The sequence below is a fragment of the Pongo pygmaeus genome, chromosome 9 (assembly GCF_028885625.2).
Source record: "Pongo pygmaeus isolate AG05252 chromosome 9, NHGRI_mPonPyg2-v2.0_pri, whole genome shotgun sequence".
Classification (NCBI taxonomy): domain Eukaryota; kingdom Metazoa; phylum Chordata; class Mammalia; order Primates; family Hominidae; genus Pongo; species Pongo pygmaeus.
Genome location: NC_072382.2, coordinates 7,762,017 through 7,787,008, shown reverse-complemented (window position 1 = coordinate 7,787,008; position 24,992 = coordinate 7,762,017). Strand labels below are relative to the sequence as shown.

The 24,992-nt window shown below is 49.6% G+C and overlaps 1 protein-coding gene across 9 annotated transcripts in view; it reads right to left on the bottom strand.

The window, feature by feature from the left end:
• Positions 1-24,992, bottom strand: part of PC (pyruvate carboxylase) — a 112,435-nt gene that overhangs the window by 45,622 nt on the left and 41,821 nt on the right. Inside the window, exon 3 of one of the 9 annotated variants that reach the window (XM_054441742.2) lies at positions 23,105-23,197. The exons of 6 other annotated variants lie outside the window; for them this stretch is intronic. In XM_054441742.2, coding sequence (XP_054297717.1) covers positions 23,105-23,182 — 78 coding nt within the window. In that variant the 5' untranslated portion in view covers positions 23,183-23,197. Of the gene's footprint in view, positions 1-16,141; positions 16,275-17,530; positions 17,754-23,104; positions 23,198-24,992 lie in introns of those variants that run through there. 2 more of the 9 variants (XM_054441741.2, XM_054441745.2) reach the window with 2 other exon arrangements.

Here is a 24,992-nt window from a genome sequence, read left to right as displayed (position 1 = left end):
CTGGGCTCAAGCACTCCTCCCACCTCAGCCTCCCAAAGTGCTGGGATTGCAAGCGTGAGGCCCCACACTTGCCAGATTTAACAAATTAACATGCAAAGCGCTCAGTTAAAATCTGAATTTCAGATAAACGGCAAAAAATTTTAAGTATATCCCATACAATATTTGGGGCATACTTCTAGTACAAAATTATTTGTTGCTTATTTGAAATTGCAATTGAACTGGGCATCCTGTATTTCATCTGGTGACCCTAAGGAGCCAGCAGCATTGAGGCCCTGACTGGGCCTTAGGAGAAAAGAAACATAAAGAGAATCCCAGACATTGTTCTAACAGGGCAGGGGAAATGGTGGTTGCGCCCCAGGGCCCAAACTTCCTGGGTTCAAATCAGGGTTCCACTGACTCTGGGTAAATTGCTTAACCTTTGGGCTTCAATTTCCTCATGTGTAAAATCAGAGATAACCAGCTGGGCATGGCGGCTCATGCCTGTAATCCCAGCACTTTGGGAGGCCAAGGCGGGAGGATTGCTTGATGCCAGGAGTTCAAGAACAGCCTGGATAACACAGTGAGACCCCATTTCTACAAAAAGTTTAAAAATTATCCAGGCATGGTGGTGCGTGCCTGTATAACACCTACTGTAACAGCTACTCGGGGTGTTGAGGTGGGAGCATCGTTTGAGCCCAGGAGGTTGAGGCTACAGTGAACTACGATCACGCCACTGTACTCCATCCTGGGTAATAGAACGAGACCTTGTCTCAAAAATAAAATAAAATAAAATCAGAGATAACAAAAATAATTGCCTCATAGGGTTATTACAAAGATCAAATTAGTTGATGCGTGTAAAGTTCTTAGAATAGTGCCTCACACATAAGCAGCCTTTATTATAAATGTTGGCTTTGGTCAGGCGCAGTGGCTTACGCCTGTAGTCCCAGCACTTTGGGAGGCCAAGGTGGGTGGATCAAGGTCAGGAGTTCGAGACCAGCCTGGCCAAGATGGTGAAACCCCGTCTCTACTAGAAATACAAAAAAAATTAGCCAGGCACGGTGGCAGGCGCCTATAATCCCAGCTACTTGGGAGGCTGAGGCAGGAGAATCGCTTGAACCCGGGACATGGAGGTTGCAGTGAGCCAAGATGGTGCCACTGCATTCTAGCCTGAGTGACAGAGCAAGACTCCATCTCAAAAAAAAAAAAAAAAAAAAAAGTTGGCTTTTAGTATTAACTGTGAGTGTTTAGTATTCATGCTGGATCTGCTGCTGCTGATGTTGACGTGGGTGGAGGGAAGGCAGAGAAGAAGAATTAGAAGGCCACAGAAGCCCAGGTTGAAGGGCTGGGGCTGCTGCAGTGGAGATACCTTTTAAGATGCCACTTGGCAAGCATGATTCAACCCTGACAGACCCTTAGAACAAGTCAGACGACCTGAAAGATGAGATTCTGCTGTCCAGCCGCACCGTGTCAGTGAGGACCCCCACTGTGACCCCAGGGCACGGCTCACTCCTATGGGCTTGCCTGATTCCAGCCCTGTGCTGTGACATCACGTTGGTAGCCTGACACGGGCCACAGTGGGCATATTTATGCCACAGAAATTGGCAAACACTATAATCGAGGCCCTTTCCTCACTTCCCTAAGAGCCACTCCTGACAGAGCAGTGGGTGGCATGCAAATCCCAGAAGGGCCCAGAGACAGGGAGTGAGGGGAGCAGCATAGACAGAGTCGCTTCTCCACTCTCCCTTTTGCCTACAGAACCCAAATACGGAAGCCTCTTTTCTTTTTTATGGGCCTGGTCTCCAAGTACTTAATTTGATCAAAACATGAGGATGAGCTAAGGAAGACAGCAGACAGGCACTCTATCAATGTCTTCAGGTAGTTCCAATGGCATTCTGCAACACGAATTAATCTGTGAGGATATCAACATAAAAATTCTTTTGAGAATCTCATTTAACAACTGGAAAATTATTCTTTTGTCTTCTAAGGGACTGATTTCCTTACCCCTGCTCTCAACACCTTCTTTCTCTCTCTCCATCAACACAGGCACTTGGAGGTTGAAGCGTGGGGGTGTAAAATCACGCTTTTTGGTGGACATGGCAAATGCCTATTCTATAGCAGAACTTAGCCCCCACCCCCTACCCCCTCACTCCCCCTCCCAAACTGCACACATACACCAAACCCAACCAGACACCTCCTCTTTCCTTCCTTCCTCACCACCCTCTCCCTGGTCACCAAGGGTTAAGCTTAGGGTCTTCTTTAGCTCTTCCCCTCCCTCACCTACCATCTGGTCAAGAAGTCTGGGCAGTTTTACCTCTTTAATCCCTCACATCCTTCCTTCTTTTCTTTCTAAGAAGAGGACCCTGAAATGTCCTCTTCTTACTACTTAACTATTGTAAAAAACCTCCTACTCATTACCACAGCTCTAGCTACCAACCCACACTAGGTACTAGGGATAGCTAGCATCCCCAAATACAGCCATGATGGCACTCTTCCTGAAAACTGGGGTAATTCTCTGACTCCCCACTGTCTGCAGGTGGGAAACTCAAGTCTCCTTGGGGACCTTCCCCAAAATTAGTGCACCCTGCCAGTCCAGCCTTATCCCCCCATGCCCCAGCCTCCTGGATCCTCCAGCTGCAGCCCAGCTGCCTCCTCTTTGTTCTCAGAAATCCTAGCACCTGCCCCTCTCCCTCAGAGCACTCCCTCTACCACTAGAACACCCTTCCCGTCCCAGATTTTGCCCATGCAAGTCCTGCTCCTGTCTCAGGTATGCATCTAATTTTTCTCCCTCCCTTATGAAATCCCACTAAGACTTCAGCAAATAGATTTTTTTTTTAAAGCTATGAACCCCCAAGGGCAGAACAGGAGAGGAGACAACAGCAACATGACTGCAGAAGCTGGAGCGCAGCTCGCATCAGCTGACCTCACAGCCTGGGTCTGGAGCAGGCTGAGAACACCCAGGTTCCCACCATCCACCAGGAATCCTCTAAAGACCAGGGAACTGCAGCTCCAGGTCTCCCCACCCCCACAATGGGCTGAACGGGCTGGCGTGTACAAAGAGGGCAGGCTGAAAGCCTTCAAAAAGCAATCAGGGCTGGGCGCAGTGGCTTGCGCCTGTAATGCCAACACTTTGGGAGGCCAAGGCGGGTGGATCACCTGAGGTCAGGTGTTCGAGACCAGCCTGGCCAACATGGTGAAACCCCGTATCTACTAAAAATACAAAAATTAGTCGGTCGTGGTGGCATGCACCTGTAATCCCAGCTACTCAGGACGCTGAGGCAGGAGAATCACTTGAACCCAGGAGGCGGAAGCTGAAGTGAGTTGAGATTGTGCCATTGCACTCCAGCCTGGGTGACAAGAGTTAAAACTCCGTCTCAGGAAAAAAAAAAAAAAAAAAATAGCAGTTAGACCCCTACCTCCCCCATCTCATGCCAGAGACCTCCCCTCTCCAGCTCTGGAAGAACAGAGGTTTACTTTCTGGGGAGGGAAAAGTGTGGGGTCTCTGGACTGGGAAATTTGAGGGCCTGAGGACCTTGCCAAAAATGGGGGTGGCAGGTTACATGACTCTTTGCATGCTACCCCCTTCCCCAACTGAGCTCCCAGATGTTGACACTGAGGTTCCCCAACAAACAGCCTGCCCAGATCACCTACTGGTAAACTCAGAACTGGACCCCCACCTGCTCCAGCTCCCAGGCAGCATTTTAGACCTTCCTAATAATTATGAGTGGGCAACCAAAGGTCCCTGGGCAGATTCATTCAAAGAAGATGGAGACCAAAGGAAAGAGCAGAGAAAAGCAATTTGGAGGAAACCAACTACGCAGGGAGAAGAAAACTTAAAGAAACAAACATGGCATTCACATTCTCACAGAAGTAAGAAAAGATTACATCAGTGAAAACACAGGATGCTACACGCATTTTTAAAGAACCATTTGGGGAGCAAAAAAGCTCTTGGAAATTAAAAAATACAATAAGACAAAGCAATAGAAAGTTTGAAAGATAAAAGGAAATCTTCTAGAAACTGAAGAAAAGAGACAAAGAGATGGAAAATAGGCGAAAAAGGGAAAAAAATTAGAGGGTCAGCCCAAGAGATCCAAAAACTAAATAATAGGAGTTTCAGAAAGACAGAACAGTAAAAAACAAAGGGCAAGAAAAGAAATGTTTCAAGAAACTCCCAGGATAGGACATGAGTTTCCACACTGGAAGGACTTGCTGAGAGCCTAACGAAACAGACGAACACAGGCCTACACCAAGGCACTGTGTCAAATTTCAGATCCTGTAAGCTTTCCCAAAGGAGGGTAAAAAGAAAAAAAAGACAAAAGAATCAGAAATCAGAAAGGTTTTGGACTTCTCAGCAGTTTCAGCAGTTAGAAAAGTGCAAAGCAATCCTTCAAACTTGTCAAGGAAAAATTGTTTCCAACCTGAAATTCTCTTTTTTTTTTCTTTCCGGAGACAGTCTGGTTCTGTCACACAGTCTGGTTCTGTCACCCAGTCTGGAGTGCAGTGGCACAATCTCAGCTCACTGCAACCTCCACCTCTTGGGTTCAAGCCATCCTCTGCCTCAGCCTCCCGAGTAGCTGGGATTACAGACACGTGCCACCATGCCCAGCGAATTTTTGTATTTTCAGTAGGGATGGGGTTTTACCATGTTGGCCAAGATGGTCTTGAATTCCTGGCCTCAAGTGATCCACCTGCCTCGGCTTCCCAAAGTGCTGGGATTACAGGCATGAGCCATGGCGCCTGGCCCCAACCTGAAATTCTCTATCTAGCTAAACTATCAACCATGTATGAAAGTAAAATAATGAGAAAAGGCAAAGGTCTTTGTCAGGATGCTGCTGTCAATATGCTGCATCCAAACAAGGGAGCGAGCAAACAAGAAAGAGGAGCAGGGAACGAAGGAGAAAGACAGAGGGAATCCCTGGGAGAGGGCACGCCAAGGTAGCAGAGGGGCAAGGAGGATGGACAGCGCTGCTGGCTCCCTTTGAGGGGAACTAAAGGAAAATGAAGCCTCACTCTTACTGATGAGAGGGCCTATGCCGAACCTGACCGCAAGACAGGAGAGCAGCAAGAACATAACACCTGGAGCCTAACCCACACCTTAGCAGGAGGCCCCTGATCCCCATGGACCACAATGTGGAGGCTGTGAAAATCTGCCTAGATGAGAGGCATCCGCCTATATATACGCACATACACTCATAAACGTGGAGTACTTCTAGAATAACACTTCAGGAGCTGGTAACAGTGGCTGCCTCTGGGAAACGTTTCTCTTTCACTGCTGATCCTTTTGTTTTTTGTTTGTTTGTTTTTTGAGATGGAGTCTCACTCTTGTCGCCCAGGCTGGAGTGCAGTGGCGCAATCTTGGCTCACTGCAACCTCTGCCCCCGGGGTTCAAGAGATTCTCATGCCTCAGCCTCGAGAGTAGCTGGGATTACAGGTGCGCACCACCATGCCCGGCTGATTTTTTTGTATTTTTAGTAGAGACAGGGTTTCACCATGTTGGCCAGGCTGGTCTCGAGCTCCTGACCTCAGATGATCCACCTGCCTAGGCGTCCCAAAGTGCTGGAATTACAGGCATGAGCCACCATGCCCAGCCTTGACCCTTTTGAATTTGTACCATGTACTTGATTATCTATTCAAAAAGTGACTAAGTCGGGGTGCAGTGGCTCACGTCTATAATCCCAGCACTTTGGGAGGCCGAGGCAGGCAGATTACCTGAGGCCAGGAGTTCATCACCAGTCTGGCCAACATGGCAAAACTCCATTTCTACTAAAAATATAATAAATTTTCTGGATGTGGTGGCACACACCTGTAGTCCTAGTTACTCGGGAGGCTGAAGCAGAATTGCTTAAACCCGGGAGGCAGAGGTTGCAGTAAGCAGAGATTGTGCCACTGCACTCCAGCCCGGGCGACAGAGACAGACCTGTCTCCAAAAAATAAATAAACAAAAAGCGAATAAAATACAACATGCGAAAAGCTATCCTCCTTCAAAGCCTCACTTCATTGCCCCCTCCCAGAGGAAGCCTTCCCCAGTTCCCAACCCAGGACCAGAGTAAGACAGGGACCCTCCTCCTGGCCGGCTTCTCCCCAGGCCCTGGTTAGCGAGTGCAGGTCATGTATCCAGCCTCGAGCTCTATGGAGGCAGACATAACTAACTCATCTTTGTTATGTCCACTTGGTAGAGATAACTTGCTCCAGGAGCACTGGAAAGAAACTTTCATTTTCTGCCTACGATATTCCAGGCATCTTCCTTCTAGCCCACTGAATTGTCACCACAATCCCATGGGGTATTATCAACCCTCATTTTACTGATAAGAAAATTGAGGCTGGGAAGACCCACAGGAAGTAGCAAACTCAAGAATAATCAAGGCTGCCCAGCTCCAGGGCCCCTGTTTTTTCATGAGAGCAGCTAGCCTGGTGCCTAGCTCACAGTACAGTTCCAGAAATGTTTAACTCAACCAAATTAAATTGGAATTAAGATTAAACTGGAATTAAGATTTTCTTCTGGAGCTGGGGTCTTCCCATGTTCTGAGATCCTGAAAAAGCAGCTGAGGGCCCTCGGTGGCAGACAGCACCCCCACCCGGCCAAAGGGAGCCAGGGCCAGCGGTCACAGCCCAGTGGGAAAGTTTCCTCATTAAACCACAGTCTTTTAATGTGGACTACGCTGGCCCTTCGGGGCCAGGGTTTTGTTTTTAACAGCTTTATTGAGATACAATTCACATACCATATAGATGAGACATGTAAAGTGCAATTCAATGGCTGGGCGTAGTGGCTCACACCTATAATCCTAGCACTTTGAGAGGCTGAGGTGGGCAGATCACTTGAAGTCAGGAGTTTAAGACCAGCCTGGCCAACATGGCAAAACCCCATCTCTACTAAAAATACAAAAATTAGCTGGGTGTGGTGGCAGGCACCTGTAATCCCAGATACTCGGGAGGCTGAGACAGGAGAATCGCTTGAACCCCGGAGGTGGAGGTCGCAGTGAGCTGAGATTGCGCCACGGCACTCCAGCCTGGGCAACAGAGCAAGACTCCGTCTCAAGAAACAAATAAAGTGCAATTCAAGGGCTTTTTAAATATATTCACAGATATGTGCATCTACCACCATAATCCACTTTTAGAACATTTCATATCCCTTAGCTGTCATGCTCCAACCCCCTTAGCTCCCTCAGCCCTTGGCAACCACTAATCTACTCTCAGTCTCTATGGATTTGCCTATTCTGGACATTTCTTTTCTTTTCTTTTTTAAGATGGAGTTTCGCTCTTGTTGCCCAGGCTGGAGTGCAATGGCACGATCTTGGCTCACCACAACCTCCGCCTCCCGGGTTCAAGCGATTCTCCTGCCTCAGCCTCCTGAGTAGCTGGGATTACAGGCATGCGCCACCATGCCCAGTTAATTTTGTATTTTTAGTAGAGACAGGGTTTCTCCATATTGGTCAAGCTGGTCTTGAACTCTCGACCTCAGGTGATCCACCTGCCTCGGCCTCCCAAAGTGCTGAGATTACAGGCGTGAGCCACCGTGCCCAGCCAATTCTGGACATTTCATATCAACAGAATCATAAATTATGTGGGTTTTGGGTCTGGCTTCCTTCACTTAGCATATTGCTCTCAAGGTCATCCGTGTTGTGGCATGTGCCAGTACTTCACTTCTTTGTATGGCTAAATAATATCCCATCATATGACTACAGGTTTGTGCCACACCATGATGTTGCAGTCAATGATGAAATGCATATATGATGGTGGTCCCATAATATTGATTTTACTTGACAGACAGTCTCACTCTCTGGCCCAGGCTGGAGTGCAGTGGAGTGACCATAGTTCACTGCAGCCTCGAACTCCTGGGCTCCTGAAGCCATCCTCCTGCTTCAGCCTCCCAAGTAGCTAATTTTTTTTTCCTTTTTTACTTTTTTGCAGAGACAGGATCTTATGACATTGCCCAGGCTGGTCTTGAACTCCCAGCCTCAAGCCATCCTCCACCTTGGCCTCCCACGTGAGCCACCGTACCCAGCCAAGAGTTCTTGATGTAGTCTAGATACAAGTTCCTTGTTACACAGATGATTTCCAAAATGTTCTCTCACTTTGTGGGTTGTCTTTTCCCGTTCTTGATAGTGTCCTTTGATGTACAAAAGTTGATTCTGATGATGTACAGTTCATTTTCTTTTATTGCTTGTGCTTTGGCTTCGTATCTAAAAAATCATTGCCTAACCTAAGGTCACAAAGAATTACACTTATTTTTCTTCTTATAGATCTCCTTACATTTAGGTCTTTGGTCCATTTTGAATTAATTTTTGTATGTGGTATGAGGTGGGGTCCAGTTCATCCTTGTGCATGCGGATATACAGTTGTTTTAGCACCACTCATTGAAAAGACTATTCTTTCCCCCATTAAATTGTCTTGGTGCTCTTATTGAAAATCAATTAACTGTTAATGTGAGGGTTTACTTCTGGGCTCTCAGTTCTATTCCATTGATCTACGTGTCTATCCTTACACCAGTACCACACTGCAGTTAAATTCTGAAATCAGGAAGTGTGAGTCCTCCAACGTTGTTCTTCTTTTTTTTTTTTTTTTTTTTTTTTTGAGATGGAGTCTTGTTCTGTCGCCCAGGCTGGAATACAGTGGCACGATCTCGGCTCACTGCAAGCTCCGCCCAGGTTCACGTCATTCTCCTGCCTCAGCCTCTCGAGTAGCTGGGACTACAGGCGCCCGCCACCACGCCCGGCTAATTTTTTTGTATTTTTAGTAGAGATGGGGTTTTATCGTGTTAGCCAGGATGGTCTTGATCTCCTGACCTCATGATCCGCCCGCCTTGGCCTCCCGAAGTGCTGGGATTACAGGCGCGAGCCACCGCATCCAGCCTGTTCTTCTTTCTTAAGATTCTTTTGGTTGTTCTGTTCCCTTGCATTTTTCTGTGAATTTTAGGATCATCTTGTCAATTTCTGCTAATGAAGGCATCTTGGATTGTGATAGGGTTTGCAGATCAATTCAGGGAGTATTGCTATCTTAACAATATTAAGTCTCTGATCCATGATCATGGGGTATCTTTCCATTTATTTGGGTCTTCTTTAATTGTTTTCAACAATGTTTTATAGTTTTCAGAGTATAAGTCTTGCATTTTTATTAAATCTATTCCCAAATATTTTATTTTGATGCTATCTTAAATGGAATTGTTTTCTTCATTTTCAATTTGCCCACTGCTACTGAAATACAATTGATTTTGGCATACTGATCTATGTCCTGCAACCTTGCTGAACTCATTTAATTCAAATAGATTTTTAATGAGTTCCCTAGGTTTTTCTATACAAGATCATGTCAACTGAAAATAAAAATACTTTTACCTCTTCCTTTCCAATCTGGATGCTCTTTATTTCATTATCTTTCCTAATTGCCCTTTATGATCAAATTTTGAACTAGTAACTAGTTTTGATTTGGCAGCCCCTTCCCAAAAAGCAGCAGCAGCAGCCGCTCAGACCCTAGGATGCCAGAGCTCTCATCCCCCCCGCTTTCCACACTTGCTGAGTGGATGCCTCCTCCACGGCTTCGCCTTTTGGGGAGAGGCTGCCTGGTTGGGGGCTCCAGCTCGCCTCCCTGTATGCCCTTCTCTGGACCCAGGGAGACTGAGCCCTGTGGGTGGAGACACCTGGGCTCCCTTGCTGGCTGGTTTCCTGTGGGTCCAGCCGATGAGAGGCACAGGCGGGAGACAAGGGTAGGTAGGAGGTGGAGAGAGAAAGTGGGGTGTGTCTTCCTCACTCTCTACCGGCTTTGATGCCACCATCCTGACCCAGGCTGTGTCTTGTCGCTATGACAGTTCCTGCTGGCATCCCAGTGTCCACTATTCAGCCCTCATTGGTGTTTGCAGGAAACGCTATTATTTTTTTGGAGACAGAGTCCCGCTCTGTTGCCCAGGCTGCAGTACAATGGCGCGATCTTGGCTCACTGCAACCTCCACCTCCTGGGTTCAACCAATTCTTCTGCTTCAGCCTCTGGAGTAGCTGGGATTACAGGCACCTGCCACCACGCCTGGCTAATTTTTTTGTATTTTTAGTAGAGATGGGGTTTTGCCATGTTGGCCAGACTGGTCTTGAACTCCTGACTTCAGATGATCCACCCGCCTCAGCCTCCCAAAGTGCTGGGATTACAGGCGTGAGCCACCACGCCCAGCCAGGAGATGCTATTTCTTCTCCTGACCCCTTCAAGCCTAGTGGTAGTAATGACTCTCCACTGTCGCTTGGTGCCTCAACTTCCCTTGTTGGGTGTCTGACTTTTCTTGGCTGATTGATTCAGTTTGTTGGAAATAGTGTGCAACCCTCGACCATTCCTGGGTAGTCTTGACTGCTATTCTGCTAGATGACACACCCCGACATCCCGTGGAGGAAGGCACTGTGGAACCTAGGTCAATGTGAAAGCTTGGTTCTCTGGGCAAACTGATGACCAAAGTCCCCAGTCCATGAGCCAAGGAGACGGTAAAGAAATCCAATGGGAAACAGCTTCAGTTCCTGGAAGAGGAAAGTAAACAGCAACCCAGGCAGGACATGGCCTTGACTGTGGTTGCTGCTGTTTTCTCCCCCTATTCGTGACTCCTAGGAGAACATATCTTCGTAGCCCCATGATCTGACCTTTCATCCCATGCTTTGGAGTTTGAGCACAAACACTGACTGGCTCAGAGGCTTCCCGGAGATGGAGTTCTGGGCATCCACTATTGCTGATTTTACTGTGATGGCCACATAGCAAGTGTCGGGAACTGCTGATCGTTTGTGTGAGCTGCTACTGAGTGCCAGCCACTGAACTGAGTGATTTCTACGATCTCAATCATCAGAGGGCTTGTAAGGGGAATATTATTGTAAGCATGGAAACAGACACCCAGATGAACAGCTTGCCTATGGTCTCAGAGCTCAAAGCCACGAAGACCCCTGTCTGCCCGTCATGCCGAGCTGTGCCTCAGGTCCTGCCCTGCCACCCGGGAGTCCCTTGTAGACAGATTGTCAAGATTGATCATGCTAGTGATTAGTAGTTACCAATCTCTCCTCCCTGTCTGCCAACCTCAGCCACTCTCCTCCACCATCACTCTTGCCCTGGCCACTCCCGGGCCTGTGATCACACCCTTCTCTTCCTCCTCCAGCTGTATCACATCACAGTCACACCTGTGTGTCCCCCAAACTCTGACCACAGCCCTTCCCCCAGGCTAACTGCGTAATCACAGTTGTGCTGCCCAGCCAACCCCCAGCTGAGTGGACATTTTATTTTGTTGTTTTGGAGTTCTGCAAATAGCAAGAGCTTCCAGTTTGCCTTTACCCTAAAACGCACACCCCGGGGACAGGAGAGAAGCACAGCGGCTGTGGCAAGCTGGGCTGTCAGGCGCCTACCCACTACACCACTGTAGCCCATCCACCTGCTGAGCGGCTGCTGACTAGCCAGGACTTACTTTTCTGCTCCATATTAGCAGGGGGGTGTTCATCCGAATGTAACAGTTCCTCCTCAAGGGTGAGAAATTAGCTTGCTGAAAACCCCCACGGGGAGGAAGGAGGTATACAGGGTTGGGGACCTGCAGTGGTGAGTGGATCTACGAAAGCCCTGGGGCCAGACTGCCTTTCCCATCTTCTTAGTCCCAATCCAGGAGGGATGCATTCTCAGCACTGCCAACTCCTTTCCCCAGTCTGAAGGAAGAGGGCATGTCTTATAATAATTATGAAAACAAGAATAATTCATAATAGCTGGAGTGCCAGGCCCTGGGTGAGGCACCATCCTGATTGTCTCCTCAATACTCACAAGGCCAGTATGATTCTAACCAACCATGTTGTTGAGCTCGTCCCTACAGACTATAATTATTATTATTTAAAAAAATATATTTTTTGGCTGGGCGTGGTGGTTCACGCCTGTAATCCTTGCACTTTGGGAGGCCGAGGCAGGCAGATCACCTGAGGTCAGGAGTTCAAAACCGGCCTGGCCAACATGGCGAAACCCCGTCTCTACTAAAAATACAAAAAAAAAAAAAAAAATTAGCCAGGTGTGGTGGCAGGCGCCTGTAATCCCAGCTACTGGGGAGGCTGAGGCAGGAGAATCACTTGAACCTGGGAGGCGGAGGTTGCAGTGAGCCAAGATGATGCCATTGTACTCCAGCCTGGGCAACAGAGTGAGAGACTCCATCTTAGAAAAAAAAACAACAAAAAAAACCAACAAAAAAACAACTATATACACACACACACACATATATTTATTTAGAGACAGAGTCTCACTTCGTCACCCAGGCTGGAGTGCAATGGCACGACCTCAGCTCACTGCAATCTCTGCCTCCTAGGCCCAAGCAATACTCCTGCCTCAGCCTCCCGGGTAGCTGGGATTACAGACACCCAGAATCATGCCCAGCTACAGACTATAATTATATTTAACAACAATATTGCTAGTGCTCTGCAGTTTAGAAGGCGCTTTAGCAGACACTCTCACTTGCTACTAAGAGTAACCTCGCCTGGTAGGCAGGACAAGCACATCTTCATTTGACAGAAGCTTTTACACAGAGCATGGGGCTTTCTGGCCTATCTCCCACCCCTAATGTCCCACACCAGTTCCTGATCTCCTGCCCCACCCCTCCTGCACCCTGCCCCTTCTCAGATGACTCACTGTGTCAACATCCTTGAGGGAATGATTTCTGGTTCATGGCCCCAGAGCTGGAGCTTTGGAAGGATAAAGGGAAAAGCAGCCAGGGTCCCTGCCCTCAAGAGACAAGCATTCTAAGGCTGGGCACGGTGGCTCATGTCTGTAATCTCAGCACTTTGGGAGGCCAAAGCAGGCAGATCACTCGAGCCCAGGAGTTTGAGACCAGCCTGGGCAATGTGGCGAAACTCTGCCTCTATAAAAAATACAAAAATTAGCCTTGCATGGTGGCATGCGCCTGTAGTCTCCAACCCAGGAGGCTGAGGTGGGAGAATCACCTGAGCCTGGGAGGTCAAGGCTGCAGTGAGCTGTGATCGTGCCACTGCACTCCAGCTTGGGTGACAGAGCGAAACCCTGTCTCAAAAAACACACACACAAAAAGACACGAATTCTAATGAAAGAGAAAGGACAAACACAAATAAGGAACTGTATGACTAAGTGGGATGGAAGGCCTGGCAGGGGTTACCTGGCCAAGTCTGGACCACAGGCTCCTGCGATTCTGTGGGAAGCGAACGGCATTGAGAGTTAAAACTTGGGTTCAAGTTCTGGCTTTGCTACCCATCATATGACCTTGGGGAATTCACTCTACCTCTCTGGACCTGTTAGTCCATCTACAAAACAGATTTATCCCTCTCAGCGCAGAGGGCTGACAAGGGATCTGTTTTACGGGAAACTTCAAATTGTCTCTTTGGTTTCAGAAACTGTAAGCCACAATACACACGCAAAGGACTGTGATTAGATTTCACCTCACCAGAGGTATCAAGTGTTTACTGAGCAACGAACTGCCTATACCACACACTTGAGGGATGGAGGATCATATAAAACATGGCCTCTGTCTTTAAGAAAATCATTATCTGCTGATGAGGCAAGACTGGCACAGCCAACATACAACAAACACATAGTGTGTGCAAAGGCACTGCTGTTAGAGAAAAGGGAGAGGAGGCAGGCCGAGCAGCTTAGGAGAGCTAAGTGAAGGCTGACAGAGGAGACGCTTGGCCTGGCCCTTAGCAAGGGTGCCAACGCCTGCTGTGTGAGTGCACCGGGGTGAGAGGGAGAAACAGGACCGACTGTCCTCGTCTCCAAGTGTGGACTCCAAGCTGACTCTGTTCAGGGTCAGGGGAGCTGGTTCAAATCCTGATCACAACCCCCTAATGCTAATTAATCTGGTTACCTAGAGGAACTAACTTGTCTGAGACTCTGTAAAATAAGAATAAATATTTGACTTTGTATGTTCATTGGGAGGATTAAATATGAGAATGCATGTGAACTGGTCCATCTTAGGGATGTAATACATGCTACAAATTAATAATCCTTGACATCAAATAAGGTCTGACTGCCAGGGTGGGATCAGATTTTTTGGAAGGTCAGAAACCCCAATAGAGAAATATAGACACAATGATTTCGGTGTGATCAGCATAGACGTGACAGCCAGAGCCATGAGAAAGAGCTTGGCCTCAGCAAGGTGGGGAGGGCTGCTGCCCACAAGCCCAGCTCCGGCCACCAGCATGCTTCCTCCCCACCCGAACCATGGGTGCCTGGACTGCCCAGGCCCTGGTGAGCTTAGCCCAGGGCATCACCACTCACCCGCTTTCCTGAGAAGAGCACAGGAGCAGAGGTGGAACAGCAGAAATGTGAGGAGGAGAAACTGAGGCAGGAATGAAACTGAAGGGATGGTCTTAAGAGGGGCAAATAAATACTGCTAGTATGTCACAGCACAGGAGCCCAAAGAGAAGTTTCAGGCAGAGGTGGGTGGGCGGGGAGCCTGCAGTAACATGAACTCTCAAAGTTGTGGGGAAGGGCAGCACCAAAGCAGACAATGACCCAGTGAGAAGCTGACACGGAAGCAACGGAAGATGAATCAGGAGGTTTCAGGGAACAATATGCAGCCCTGCCTAAAAAGTATACATTCATTCATTCAGTCATTTCTGAATGAGCCTTTACAACATGCCAGGCACTGTTGGTCATCAGAGAGAAAGTTGTGCAGGAGAGAACGGGTCCCTGTCCTCATGAAACTGACATTTCATTCCAGCCAGGACACCAAGCACACAAACAAGACCATTCCAGATCCATCCTGATCAGTAAGTACTGTCTCCTGGCCTCAGACCCCCTCCTGATAGCAGGTCTCCCTCGGTGTCACAGAGAAAGGCACCACCTGACAGAGAACAAAGCCACGGAGCTCAATCCCTCCACTCCTGGCCTAGAACTCCCAGGGTGGGGAGAAAGGCACGTTCTTAACAATTGCTAATCTAGAGCAGTTTGGGACTAAGCAGACGGAAATAGAGCTGAAGCATACACAGATGTCCACGTCACCTCCGTCCCCCTACGAGCATGCGCACGTACACACACGTGCACACTGCATCTCTCCCTCTCCTTGGATTGTTATCCCATGACCTGGCAGGGAGCCTGGCCTGTTTGCAGTTAAAGAACCAGAGGCCATTTGGAACCTGATCAGTTTCTCCTCCTCCTAAACTGAGGAAAAGGTTTTCTTCAAAATGGGAGATGTTCTCTCCCCTTAGATCTGAGCAGTGAGTCCTACTCAAAGGCCAGAGGTCTGGTCTCCCAAAATACGGGTAGTAACATGTTTTTCCTGCACTGCTGTCTAGGAGGCCTCACATGTTGAACAGAGCATGACCTCAGCCCTCCTATTTCCCAGATTCCTAAAGGAAAGCCAGCCCTTTCTGTTCTGTAACTCCAGGGCATTTTGTGAAGGACTGAGGTGGCTGGGGAGCTGGAGCACAGCACACGAAGGGCCGGCTGGTGCTGAAATAAGAGCAGGGCCTCCCCATGACCACTGGCAGCCACGCCATTTACACAAGGAACCACGTGGCCTTTCCCTCAACTGTCACCATCATGCAAGGGCGTTCTGGCCCAGAGCTCTCCGATCCAGGGCCAAGGTCTTCTGTCCAAGGTCTCAGGCAAAATCTGTCCTCGGCCAGGAACAGTGGCTCACGCCTGTAATCCCAGCACTTTGGGAGGCCGAGGCGGGCAGATCACCTGAGGTCAGGAGTTCAAGACCATCCTGGCCAGCATGGTGAAATCCTGTCTCTACTAAAAATACAAAATTAGCCAAGCGTGGTGGCGCACACGTGTAATCCCAGCTACTCGGGAGGCTGAGGCAGAAGAATCGCTTGAACCCGGGAGGCAGGGGTTGCAGTGAGCAGAGATCATACCACTGCACTCCAGCCTGGGTGACAGAGCGAGACTCAAAAACAAACAAACAACAACAACAACAACAACAACAACAAAAAAAAATCTGTTCTCAGGTCAAGTAGGGTTTGCCTACCTCCTGCCCCTCAGCTTGCCCATGCCTGACCAGAATGGTCCCCACAGCCCTTGAGAAATAATCTGGTCCAACCCTCTCCTGGATTCCTGTTCTCTAAGGACTGTTCCCATCCTTCTACCCTCTACTCTTCCAAGTGCTAGAAGGCTGACAAGTTCCAGAAGGAAGAGCAACAATGGCCAGGATGTGTGGGCACCCCTGCCCAGGACAAAGTGCCTAGAGGCCTCTGAAAGTCGGTCCTCTTACCACGGCAGTTGGTCTGCTGAGTTCCAGAGAGGCCACACTGTTCCTGGATCACCCAAATCTGGGCCTGAGGCCTGCTGCCTGTTTATAATTGATGTTCTAGGTTAATCCCCTGTCAATGACTTTCCAGAACTGTCCCCTCCTTTACCGCTCCCAGGAGAGAGAGGCTGCTTGGGAGCCAATCTCTGGCTTAGGGGTGGGCCTTGAGTAGACTGAGGGAAGGATAAAAAAACAAACACCAGGTCAGGGGTGAGCTGGAAGAGTGGCGGTCAAAAGCCACTGCTCACAAGTTCTGGTGGAAAGATGAAAGGGCAGTGGTGTTTGAGTTTCACAAAGAAGGGAGGGCCAGGGCCAGGGCTGGGAAAGCCAGCCAGGAGAGAGAGAGGGCATCTGGCCTAAGGAAAGGAGCAGAAGATTCAATGGGGAGAAGAAAAAAGAAGGAGTCTGATGTCTTCCTCCTTCCTGCCGAGACCTCACTATGCCTTGGGTTGTCCACCTGGGAACTGGTGACATCATGGGCCTGTCTCCCCACAGGGCCAGAAGACTGGATCCCTCACCAGGGCACATGTTACCTGGTGATTAGTGTGAGCTGGTGGCCCGGTACGATTTATCAGCAAGCAGATGTTCACATGCTTGAATATACTATGAAACCACCCAGCTCAGTTCATTTAACACAGTGTTATCCTAAAGGCCACTCCAGTCCGAAGCCAGAACAGAGTTCCCACCTACTGGGCACCACCCCACCATCGCAAGGAAGCAAAACACCAGGCTGAGCTCTGACCAGCTCCTTGGAGGAGGCACAGTCAATAGCTCACTGTTAGATCTTTTGCTTGGCCTCCTGAACCCGAGACTAATCGGTCGGAGGTCTTGCATGGTTTGGCGCGCTCACTGTGTGACAGGAGCTGGCATGTGAAGACAGCGGGTGGGCTGAGCCTGCTACGGGAACGTAAGTGCGCCCTGATCCAAGCCAGGCAGAAGTCTGAACACCCCGATGTCCCCGAGAACATGTGTTAACTGAAAAGTCAGGGTGGAGGGATCCTGCACATTCCTTCAGGTCCAGGATCCTGACCAGCACTGGCACCTCTGTTTCCGCCTCTTCTCCATCTTTTCCCAAGATGACAATAGCAGCTTTCTGCTTCCTTTCCAGCCCATGAAGGCAGGGGGCTACCCGGAAGGTGAGCTCAGAATGAGACTCAAACCAGGGGCCCTATCTGGGAATAAAGAGTAGAGGATCAGCTGGAATGCCAAAGTGGGAAATGGCAGAAAGTCCCTGTGTCCAGTGCTACAGCTGCTAGTTGTGACAATTCTCATCCTTATCCTAGCACCCAGACAGGCACCAGGTGCCTCTTCCCCAGCTGGAGGCAGAGAGGTGCCACCAACTCCCATACTCGCCTTGAGATTTGCCATCTGGCTGGTGAGCTGCTGGTGTGGGGCGGGAGCTGGAGGAAGTATCTGCATGGAGCCTGCACTCAGCCTCAGCCTCATCCAGGAGTGCCACTCTCAGTGACTTGCCCAAGGTCATACTCGTCATGGACCCCAGCCATCTCCACTCATGCTTCATTCCTCAGCACACAGAGATCATGCAGGACATGATCTTCGAAACAGGTGTCCCTACTGCTCCCCCCCGAAGAGAAGCTGCCTGAGAGTTGGGTCACAGCTTACTCAGCTCTGCCTGCAATGAGCATTTCACAGGCTGCTACTGGATTGGACCAAAAATGTCATCACCACCACGTGTCCTATTCGGTCCAGTGCAGCCTGCCTGAGTCTCCATCAGCACAGGGGAGCCAGAGCTGACAAGACACAGTCCCTGCCCTCAAGGAGCTCACATCAGGGAAGGCACTAGACACGTAAACAAAGAGGAGAAACCAAGTGTGGTGGGGGCCAAAGGAAGCAAACGCCAGCGCTGAACTAGTGGTGGGAGGAGGGGACTCAGGTATCAGGAAATTGTGGGAGTTGAGACTCACAGACAAAGTGAGTGACAGAAGACTGGCGGGAAGGGAAAAGGGAAGAGAGTGGTGTGGCCAGGACACAGGCCATTGTGTGGTCACAAACCATGCAGTTTGGCACGGCTGGAACACCGGGTATGAGCAGAAGGGGACACAGGGGCCTGACACTCACTGTAGCAGAGCAACACAGCATGATCCATGCTGTCCTCAATTTACACAGAAAGCCCGGTGTAGAAAAATTCAACAATTAACCTTCTATGCAATTGTAAAATACCCTGAAACCAACAATTACTATGACTTTATAGGTGTTTTCTTCATCTGAGAAAAACACAAGCGGGGGGAGTAAGTGTCTGGCTTAAACAGTAGCAAGGTTATGCGCTGGTGCCCTGGCGAACGAGTTGCTCACATGCTCAACAACACTGTTAGTCCTGGGTGACAAACAGAACCAGGCTTCCAGCTGGAGGTTCCAGGTGGAGAACGAGTTGATCTGTGCTCAGCTCTGGGTAGTGCTTGCATCTGTCTCGTCCTTGTCTTGGCTCATGGTCCATCCTGCGGAAAGCTCCTTGTGCCATCAGGGCAGCTGGATGGACCCTTCTAATGGCCTTGGTCCCCCATTCTCCTCTCCCACCCCAAATCTAGCCACACATGCATTGATGTCGTATGACTTCTATGGAGCAAGACAAGCGAGTAGAGTTTCTTTCACTTATTCGGAAAGCTTGTAAGGACTGTCCACTATGTAACAGAAAAGATGCTAGGTGCTATAGGGAAGCAGAGAGAGGGTGATGGCCCCACACTTTAAGAACTCACCATACAGCTGGTGGAAGCAAGATCTGCGTGTGGCAAATTAGCATCCACCCCCGGAGTTAATTGTCAAAGAATAAGGCTGCAGGGCAGCGGTCACAGGGGCTAAGGTTTCCGGGCCTCTACTGTCCATGACCCCTAGAAAGATGCAACAAACCAACCCCTTTGTGATACCGGCTCCAGGCCAGAGAGCAAAGGCTCTAGATTGATCCAACCCAACGCTAGTGCTGACAGTCTCACAGTGTCCCAGAATGCCCCAGTGTCCTTCCTCCTCCACACAAGTCACATAAACCCACTGTTCTCCCCTCCCAGCACTGCAGTTTGAGCTCTGGGAACTGTGTTTAACTGCAACTCCAACACTTAAGTCGCTCTTCAACTTGGGAATTTACGTAACCTTCTGAACTTCAGTTTCCTGATCTATAAAATGCAGAATGACCTGAGCCATCTTGGGGAGTTGCTATGAGAACCCAATGAGGTACCATATTTTTGAAATACCTAAGAGAGTCTAGCACAGTAGAGATGTCCAAAAAAATGACCCCAATGGTCAGCCCTTGTGATAATAGCTTTAGTCTTTCTTTCTTCCATCATGCCCTAGGGCCTCAATAAAAGAGAGGTAGAGACCTAGACACAAGCACAAGGAGGCTAAGAACAGAATGTCAGTCCCTTGTAGGATGGCGACTGGAAGGAGCTGCAAGCTGTGAATCAGAAAGTCATGGCCCTATCTCTGCTACTGTTACCAGTGCTGTGCCAAGAGGCAAGTCACCCCGCCATCCTAGGCTTCAGTTTCTTCCCCCACTAGATCAGGGATAATAATTACCAGCCTTCTTCACAGGAGCAGCCTGGACAAAAAAAACAAACCATAACCCAGGTGCAATGGCAGATGCCTGTAGTCCCAGCTACTCTGGATGCTGAGGCAGGAGTTCGAGGCTGCAGTGAGGTATGATCACACTTGTAAAGCCACTGCACTACAGCCTGGGCAACACAGCCAGAGCTTGTCTCTTTAAAAAAGTAATAATAATTAAGACACATCCCTGTCTTTAGTCTAGTTAAGAAGGAAGGCGTAAAGAGGAAGAGATTAAACAATATAAAGTTAAATTAATAGAAAGACAAGCATTGAAAAGAATACAAACTAAGGAACAAATTTAACAAAAGAAATGCAAACCTTAGGCTGGGCATGGTGGCTCATACCTGTAATCCCAGCACTTTGGGAGGCTGAGGCAGGCGGATCATGAGGTCAGGTGTTCGAGACCAGCCTGACCAATATGGTGAACCCCCGTCTCTACTAAAAATACAAAAATTAGCTGGGCGTGGTGGCGCATGCCTGTAATCCCAGCTACTCGGGAGGCTGAGGCAAGAGAATCCCTTGAACCCGGGAGGTGGAGGCTGTGGTGAGCCAAGATCGCGCCATTGCACTCCAGCCTGGGCAACAGAGCGAGACAAGAAAAAAGAAAGAAAAGAAAAGAAAAAGCAAACCTTATACACTGAAAACTATAAAAGACCCTCAAAAGAAATTAAAAACCTAAAGGAAAGGAAAGATACCACATGTTCATGGGTCAGAGACTTCACGTTGCTAAGATGGGAATACTCCCCACACTGACCTACAATCCCCATCACAATCCTAGATGTCCCAACAGTTTTGCCCACCACTGCCTTTGCACCATTGGTGCAAATGTCAACACACTGGAAAAGGCAAAGAACCTCTTGGTATTGTTATGGAAATCCTTTTGACTCACAGACCCCCCAGAACAGTCTTGAGGAGCTGCAGGGGCCTGGGGACCCCACTTTGAGAACCACCAGTCTAGGAAGACACTCCTTGCTGGCCTGGGAGAAAGTAATGCCAATTTTGGAATAAAACAAACAACCTTCTTTACCTTGGGACACAAGAAGAGGCAGGGAGGTGAGCGGCGTGATTCCTGCACTGAGTAGGTGGGACGGCTGACCTCAGCGCTGCGTGACTGACAGCCGTAAAGGGTGGAGTTCAGCTGAGCGGCCGCTTCCTGTGGGCACTTCCAAATCTAACAACCTGCTCTCCGCTGGTTTCCTCTCCACCCTTTCCATTCCTTTGACCTCAACACAAAATAGGCAGCTTTGATTCACGGGATCCTTTTCCTGCTTCCCCACTAGAGTGGGCCAAGAGGGAATGGGGATGGTTGGGGAAGGAGGGCAAGAAGCAGCAAGGGAAGAGGACGGCAAATACTATCAGCTCCTGCCTCTGCCCAGCTGCCCCCAGCCTCAGTTCACCCTGGGGTGGGGAGGGGTCTCCCAACAATTCCCACCACATTCCCTTCCTGCCAATTAGCCCCCTAGTTCAACGTTAACGAAGGGCTTCCTCCTGCCACAGCTGAGGTCACTGGGTAGGGAAGGCTCCTTCTCTCATTACCGCAGTGATAAGCCCCCACCCAGCAACCCACATGAGACCCCAAGTTGGCTCAAAGCCCAGTCCTCACAGGATATTCAGTAAAACAACGTGAAATCCGGGTGGGAACGAATTTCTCACTGGAGACGAGACTGTTAGAACTGCAGCAGCAGTAGTAAAGCCGCTTGGCCTGTGGAGCCAAAGGCAGAAAACAAAGTGCCATTCAGGCCCCAGGGACACACAATAGGCCCTTATGCTCTTTTCTGGTTCAGGCCCAGAGCTGCTAAGCAGAGCTAGAGGGCCCAATGGGTGGCCCCTGGGCAGGTCTAGGATGCATGGGTCCCCAGACAAATACATTTTGGGGACCCATCTATATAAAAACTTGAGTCACTCAAAATTAGTGCATCAGCACCATTTTGGCAGCCCAATCTCACATGATTCCCGCTAAAGAAATAGTGCAGGTTGGGCGTGGTGGTTCACACTTGTAATCCCAGCACTTTGGGAGGCCGAGGTGGGCGGAACACGAGGTCAGGAGTTTGAGACCAGCCTGACCAACATCTCTACTAAAAAAATACAAAAATTAGCCAGGCGTGCCTGTAATCCCAGATACTCAGGAGGCTGAGGCAGGAGAATCTCTTGAACCCGGGAGGCGGAAGTTGCAGTGAATCAAGGTCACGCCACTGCACTTCAGCCTAGGCAACAAGAGAGAAACTCTGTCTCAAAAAAAAAAAAAAAAAAGAAAAAAGAAAAGAAAAAAAGAAATACTGCAGCCATCTCCCGGAACTGGGCCCCAGGACAACTCCACAGAACAGCTGTTGTCCCTGTGCTAGGTAGGGGGATGGAGAGTACCCCAAAGGATCCCAGGGTGGGTTTGCAACACCCACGGCCAGAATGGTACTGGGAGCCCCAGCTGGCCCCAGGCACTGGAGGAGGACCTGGAAAATTTGGAGGAAGGTACCCCTCAGGTGTAGAGTCTGAACAGGGGCCACATGTGCCCAGGCCTAAGGCTGGTACTGACCCTGAGGACACACAGCCACAAAGATGGGTTTGAAGGATTAAGAATGTTGCCCTCAAAAAAGAAATCTAGGAACTCAAAGCCCAGGTACGTCTCGTTTCATCCTCTCTGGGGTTATCAAGCTACCTGGGCAATCCAAACACTTCGGTAAGTCAGCAGGTCTTTCTCTTTCTCCCTACTGGATAAAACAGGGTGGTCTGTTTTGATTTTTACAACATATTCCTGCCCAATCTCTCTCTGTAAGGTCAACAGGTAAGAAGCCAGGAAAAAACAAAGCCTTTGCAGCTGGGCGCAGTGGCTCACGCCTGTAATCCCAGCACTTTGGGAGGCCGAGGTGGGCAGATCACCTGAGGTTGAGTTTGAGACCAGCCTGGCCAATATGGTGAAACCCCGTCTCTACTAAAAATACAAAAATTAGCTGGGCGTGGTGGCGGGCACCTGTAATGCCAGCTACTAGGGAGGCTGAGGCAGGAAATCACTTGAACCTGGGAGGCAGAGTTTGCAGTGAGCCGAGATGGCGCCATTGCACTCCAGCCTGGGCAACAAGGGCGAAACTCTGTCTCAAAAAAAAGAAAAGAAAAGAGAAGAGAAGAGAAGAAAGGAAAACAAAAGACTTTCCAGGATCCCTTTGAGGGAAGGACTGAGTCTGGCCCATAGTAAGTGCTCAAAAAATGTAAGTAAAGAACAAACACAGATAATCTACAAACTGATAATTCACTGCCAGGCAAGGAGGCATTTAATTCAACTCCAAACAGGCCCTGTCCCCTCGAGGATTTCTGCCATCACCTCCAATTACACTACCACAGACTGTTTAGTAATAGTGCCAGGCAGGTTGCGGTGGCTCATACCTGTAATCCTAGCACTCTGGGAGGCCAAAGTGGGAGGATGGCTTGAGTCCAGGAGTTAAAGACCAGCCTGGGCGACATAGCAAGACTCCATGTCTAGAAAAAAAAAAAAATTAGCTGGGTGTGGTGGTGCATGCCTATGATCCCAGCTACTCCAGAGGCTGAGGTGGGAAAGTCACTTGAGCCTGGGGGAGTTCAAGGCTGCAGTGAGCTATGATGGTGCCACTGCACTCCAGCCTGGGTGACAGAGCAAGACCCTGTCTCAAAAACCAACCAAACAAACAAAAAACTAGTGTCAGCAGGGTCCTAGGGTGCACCAATGGGGAGGGCTCACAAGGCAAACAGACAGCTCCAGCAACCAGGCTCCAGCCAGGGAGGGAGTGAGGGAGGGTGCTGCCGCCATAAGCTCCTCCCACCCTCCACTCCATTTCACGGAGAGCACGGTGGAGTCTCAAAAACCTGCCTAAGGTTCCCCATGTTCTGCCAAGCTCCACAGCCAGGCACTGCCTGCTGCGGGAGGCAGATAACCACAGTGGGAGGGAGGCTTCCCCTGATGGGCCAGCAGGGTTAGGGCACTCTACCCGCTGCCTGTGTAGCAATGATCACAGCTGTAATCGAACAGGGAATGGCCTTCTGCCAGTCCCCCCTGACGACAGGAGATGGCTGAGGCCTTCTCCCTGCTGTGTCTCCAGCATGAAGCATGCGGCCTAGAACACAGTCCTGCTCGGTAAACAGTTGTAGAGCAAAGGCAAGTCTCCCTAAGCCACACGGCAGCCCCTGGAGCTGAGGGCCAGCTGTGGACCACTCTGTGCCCTGTGATCCTGCAGGGAGCAAGGGCTCCAGGGGTGATTCTGCTTCATCCATGGAGGGCTGTACCAGGGCTCTGCCCGCAGGGGGAGCTACCAGGGGAGGGACCATAGGCCTCAGAGGTGTCATGCCAGGTTCCGAGACTTCCTCGATTTATCCTAAAGTCTCACGCTAACGTAACAGAGAGGGCAGTCAGGCAAAAATTCCTGGTGCCGACAAGCACACGCTGTTGGGGGAAGCCTGGTCCCAATCCTCTGAGGCCCCAGATTTGGTTCTGTCTCCCTTCTTTCTTCATCTTTTACAGGCAATAGCCACTGCCTCTTTCAGCACTTTGAGTTCAGTACTAACTACCCCTCCCATAGTCTCAGTCTTTCCTACAATGCTCTTTACAGCCTCCACTCCCTCTGCTTTGGTCCTTCCTCCTCCTTACCCTCCAAAACAAACACACCAACTGTGTTTCTTTCAGCCACTGCTTCTGCTGGAACTCGCCTATTGCTGGAGGGGATCAGCAGGAACAAATGCACTCTGCACAGGGGCCACGTCTCTTCCCCAGCTCTCACTCACCACACTTGGCCCAGCCCCTGTGGTCTTTCCCTTAGCGTAGGTCAGGCCAGGCCCACAGCTGTAGACAGCAAGCCTGTCCTGCTCGTTGCCAAGCAGTTTTATTTTACTATTACTATTGTTTTGTAGAGATGAGTTCTTACTGTGTTGCCCAGGCTGGTCTTCACCTCCTGGGCATAGGTGATCCTCCGACCTCGGCCTCCCACAGTGCTGGGATTACAGGCGTGAGCCACCATGCCCAACCTGCCAAGCAGTTTTGTATGTGCAGTCTGTGCTCTGAACAGGGTTAAGGAGGACCTCACCGTCTAAGGAGATCACTGGCTTATAGGCAGCAAGTTACTCACCTCAATTTCTGGGGGACCTGAGTTCCTAGGAGCTGCCAGTCCTGAGACCACAGCTTAGTCACCTTAGTCTCCCCAAAGGCTAACAGAGCAGTGATCCAAGAAGGCACTGGGTAAAGATAGGGAACCAATAAACGTGGAAGGGAGAAAAGCATGACACTACAGAAAGTACAAAAGATTTG